We start from the raw sequence: 4775 nt of genomic DNA on the forward strand, positions 1-4775 counted from the left end.
AACACAGACCAACTTTTACCTACTAACCTGAGGTAAATTTTTAGAAAATACTACAAATGGCGCAGTAAACGCCATCTGTAGCACGATGCTACATTTTAGGATTACGTTTGCTCCAACAAGGTCCACGCCGGGATTCGTTTTCAGCAAGTAGATATCCACACAAGTGGACCTTGTTGGAGCATACGTAATCCTAAAATGTAGCATCGCGCTACAGATGGCGTTTACTGCGCCATTTGTAGTATTTTCTAAAATTGTATACCTGCTTAAGGTTAAACGGTCTATTTTGTAACTATACCTACTTGTCTACATAATGTAAATAAATCAGGAAGTACACATTGAGTTGAAAACGAAACGTGAGTTTGCAGGTTCTAAACTCTCTTCATTTTTAATGCTTTTGAAGGTCTCAGTAATTATGACATTGCCCTCACTGAATCGTTTATGTTATTCTTTTTATTCCCATTATCTACTAACTGCTAAACCGTAGATCATACAAATGTCCCATAGAAAAAAGCACTGTTAGTTTTTCCAAATTTTCCTGTTTATTTAGATTTGCTACTTTAACATCTCAGTTCCTTGATAATTTTAAATCCTTAAAAATTTTAATTAAGAAACAAAAACTTGTGTAAAAAAGGTACATTTATTTATGTAATACAATTTTTAAATAAAATAACATTGTTTCAATATTGTAAATAGAGATAAATTTTTCATAATAGTAAAGAATTGGAGTCGACGACGGCTAAAATTTTGTTAACAATTTTCATAATAATTGCACTAATATGATGTTGATATTCCACAGCCTTCTTGTTAATTACAGCGACGACTTCTTCGCCAACTGAGATGTCAATGATGTTACCATTGAGACTTGCTGTTCCTTTTACCTGTCATAATTTTTAAAATATCAATGATACTGTCACCACCAAAAACCTGCACGTTAATAAATACTTACAGATGCATCAGCAATTTGAGCCAGTGCGCTAAGGGATGTTAATCTGAGAGGTTTAGTACTGTATGAAAAAAATACGTCAATGGTTAATCCTCCAATTGATGCTCTATGAGATAAATATTTATACGGTTATTTATTTTGTAGCTATTCTTAAATTGACGTGATTAAATATGTACATGGTATTCCATTTTTGAAACCTTTCGGGGTAATTCCCTTATTTTTAAAGATAGAGGATTGCAGCTTTCGCAGTAGTTTGCTACTATTTTTGTGAAATTAAAGATGACGCCAGCAGAATTTTTAAATTCCTTTTGGCTTTTGAAATACAGGGTGGAATTGAAAAATATTACTTTTATACCATCCCTTCCCCCCCATAGCTTAGTTATCTGTAGAATCCAGTGGCATAATCACCTTCTTCCAGCACCTTCCGTTTTTTACTAATTACGCAAACATATGTATTTTACATTGAACACTATGTATATTATTTTATACAAGTATTAGGCATAATGTGAACTTCCCAAAAATATAGGTATAATTATATGCAATTATTTTCAAAAACAAGTTCAAGATTTTGTAAAAATTTCGTCTTCCATAAGTTTAAGATTTGTGGTGTTACAGACGATTGATGAGGATACCGTGGATAGAGAAGGTTAGAAATGAAGAGATATAAGAAAGAATAGGAGAACAGAGGACTCTATGGAAGTCAATAAAAAATAGGCTAAATAGGTTGGTAGGACACCTTCTCAGCCAGAGACATATTAAAGGCAGAAACAGGAGCAGAAGTAGATTACTGTTCGCAAACAGTTAAGGATGTGGGATGTCATGGTTGTAGGGAAAGAGTGGAGGTGCGTGTCCAAACAGTCTTAGGACTGACGACCTTATGATGATGATGAAGTTTAAGATGCGGGAAGAGGACGAAGTGCCTCAAAGGTGATACTTTTCAATTCCGTTATTTATCTCAAGAACCAAAAGGGATATGAAAATTCTGCTGGCACTGTCTGTAGTTTCACAAAAAATAGGTAACTATTGCGAAAATCGCAACCATCTATTTTTAATAATGAGGGAGATAGCCGACAAAAGTACCGAAAATGGGATACTGTCTACTGATGTCTATCTCGATTTTTACGCTTTTACTTACTCTAGATTGGGAACACCAGCGTCAATTCCCAGCAGTTTGCTACTGATTTTAAGACTGTCTATAACAGCATCAACTTCTGGATGACTGAATTTGGCCCTAATGTTTTCGCCATCATTTGATAATGTTGTAAAAGCGAAATTAGAGAATTTGGAAAGCGAAGCGGATTTAAGAGTAAAGGTGATCCTGTAATAAATTATAATCAATGTGAATTACTAATGTAATTCGGATGTAAATAATAGAAGTAAAATTCAAAACACAGAGCATCGCTTATATCTATAGTCTTAGTTATTATGTGATTCTGTAGAAATGGATGCTTTCTAAAGATGTAATAAATTCCATTGAACTCACTGGTTAAGCAAAGTGAAAGACACATCCTTAACTGTTGCTGGATCAAATTGTTCCAACACTTTCCTAATTTCTTCCACAGTAGAGTTAAATGAGGAATCCAACACGGCCACTCCTAAAGGAATATAAGATATAAGATATATAGACCTAGATTAGATTACTGTTCGCAAATAGTTAAGGATGTAGGTTGTGATAGTTTTAGGGAAGTTTAATGCGAAGATTACCTCAGGATAGGAAAGAGTGGAGGTGCGTGTATAATCGATCATAGGACAGATGTCCTTATGATGATGATATACTTGTATATATATCAAGATAAAAAAAATGAAAAAATTAAAGGATAATCATAATACATACTTGCGTTGACTAAGCTAAGGCAAGTCAAAAGTCCAAAGAACACAGCGGTTTTCATGATGCTGATTGTATGTAGTTTTCGTATTTTCTTAGGAGCTGTAAGACTGCTCAGAATGCTGTACTGACAAACAATTCTTTTTGATCTCTTTATATATACCTACCTAACTTTTACCTTTATTCCAATTGATAAAACCGTTCTTGATAAGGCGTTTGTATAGTTCAGAGTTCAGAGTAGATTATCTCCGTTGATAAAGGTAGGCATTACTAGACCAAAATAGGGTGAACGGTGGCATAACTGTTTCATGGTCGAAGGTAATCTTCAGCTGATAAGCGTTAGTCTCTTTTCATTTTGTGTTCAGAAGAGCTGGTGCACATTAATTAGTCTAAGTTATAGTTTTAGTGTTATTTCAACGAATTGAAAGTAAATTAAATCATATTATTATTTTTGTTAAAGTATATAGCACAGCAATTTAAATGTGTTTATCATTTGCATACATTTATAATTTTACTAATTTTAAAAGTAAATGCGGCAGGCCATACGCAGGAGTTATTTCGGGAATTCAAACTTGAGCGTTCTTGCCATCCTTTTCTTACCGAATGGTGCTGCAGTTTTTCGTTTGCCCATCTTGCTCGATTATCCAACGTTCGTCCTATTCTGGTCAACTAATATGCTGAATGTTTATTTTGATTAAGAAGTTATAAGTTCCCTTTGAATAAGCTTAGACCCTTACGACCGATACACATTATTACAAAATTATTATTCGGGCTTTATCGCTATGGTCCTCCTTAAATGGTACTTGGTTAGAGCTTCATATTAATTCATTCAGGGCTGCGTGATGGTTGTGTGTCCGGGGAATAAAACCATGACCAAATGTTTGACTTTGTAATAATTTCTTATGATGACTACCAAAGTTGGAAAGAAATGGGTTTATTTTTGTTCTCTTTGTGACATTTAGGCCACTTTCACACAGTGCGATAATGACACGATTTACTGCTCGCGATTTGTTGTATTGTATCGGAACGCCGCTTTCACAATCATCATCATAAGGTCGTCAGTCCTACCCTGAGCTAATCTTCGCATTTCCCTAAAACTAAAACAACCCATATCCTTAACTATCTGCGAACAGTAATCTAACCTAGATCTACCTCTACCCCTTCTAATTTCCTTTTCGGCCTCTAATATGTCTCTGACTAGACCTTCGTGCCTGAGAAGTTATCCTACTAACCTATCTCACCTATTTCTTATTGACTTCCATAGAATCCTGTTCTCCTACTCATTATGCTACTAAATCTTGTTCCGATAACGTTCCAAGTTGAAATGCGAGGCTTATCCTCGCAGTGTTGTCGGGTTTAGTTGTATGTATCTAATGGAGCGAACAGTAATTCTATTAAACCGACTATTTCGTAATTGAATGTTTTTTTTTTTGAGAAAGGCATTTTAATGGGTGCAAGTCTAGGTTAGCACTACTAGCATATAATACACGTGCGGCGATTTGTTAATGCAAATCGGAATAAATTTGCAACATTTTTACTGTAACGATTTTAATATCAGATCGCATCAGTGTGAAAATCTTCGCTTTAAATACATTTATTTTGGATATACTTTTGTGCCGTTGCGATTTACTGCATACAGTAAATCGTGTCGTTATCGCACTGTGTGAAAGTGGCCTTAGTGTCAAGCTCTTTAGCTGCATATTATTTATAGCATATAAATATTGTTGTAAAGTTATTATAATGATGTGATTGAATTTACTATCTCTTGGTGTTTTGACTCAACTCAGAGATCAGTGTGGGTAAGGATATTTGTGTAGGCTTTTTCACTCACAGCACCAGCACCCTTTGCAAATATTCAGGTCAAAGTAATAGAAAATAAAATTGAAAAAAGAATATGCAATATCAGTATTAAATATGTGCAGTTACAAATGAGATTGAGCCTTCCTTTTTAGGTGTTTTTCTTCTAATTGATATTAATTTTAACTGTAAATAATAAAATTCAGTTGT

The 4775-nt window shown here is 34.4% G+C and overlaps 2 protein-coding genes across 6 annotated transcripts in view; one reads left to right on the forward strand and one right to left on the reverse strand.

Annotated features, from left to right (window-relative positions):
• Positions 1-4775, forward strand: part of LOC108740021 (mitogen-activated protein kinase-binding protein 1) — a 482920-nt gene that overhangs the window by 190437 nt on the left and 287708 nt on the right. The gene's annotated exons all lie outside the window — the stretch shown is intronic.
• On the reverse strand, positions 654-2898 carry LOC112905859. Its single transcript, XM_025979109.1, has 5 exons — positions 2778-2898; positions 2427-2538; positions 2079-2261; positions 947-1049; positions 654-878 (listed from the first exon to the last, which is right to left on the reverse strand). Exons 1-5 carry the CDS (start codon positions 2830-2832, stop codon positions 705-707), a joined length of 627 nt encoding a protein of 208 aa, XP_025834894.1. The 5' UTR covers positions 2833-2898; the 3' UTR covers positions 654-704.

This window comes from Agrilus planipennis, unplaced genomic scaffold (genome assembly GCF_000699045.2).
Source record: "Agrilus planipennis isolate EAB-ADULT unplaced genomic scaffold, Apla_2.0 scaffold26, whole genome shotgun sequence".
Taxonomy (NCBI): domain Eukaryota; kingdom Metazoa; phylum Arthropoda; class Insecta; order Coleoptera; family Buprestidae; genus Agrilus; species Agrilus planipennis.

Excerpts from the sequence above, each read along its gene's own strand:
- LOC112905859 (XM_025979109.1), bottom strand. The coding sequence starts at position 2,832 with ATGAAAACCGCTGTGTTCTTTGGACTTTTGACTTGCCTTAGCTTAGTC. Across the intron at positions 2,539-2,777 it reads CCTTAGCTTAGTCAACGCAA|GAGTGGCCGTGTTGGATTCC; the intron begins GTATGTATTATG and ends ATATTCCTTTAG. Across the intron at positions 2,262-2,426 it reads TCTTTCACTTTGCTTAACCA|GATCACCTTTACTCTTAAAT; the intron begins GTGAGTTCAATG and ends AATTTATTACAG.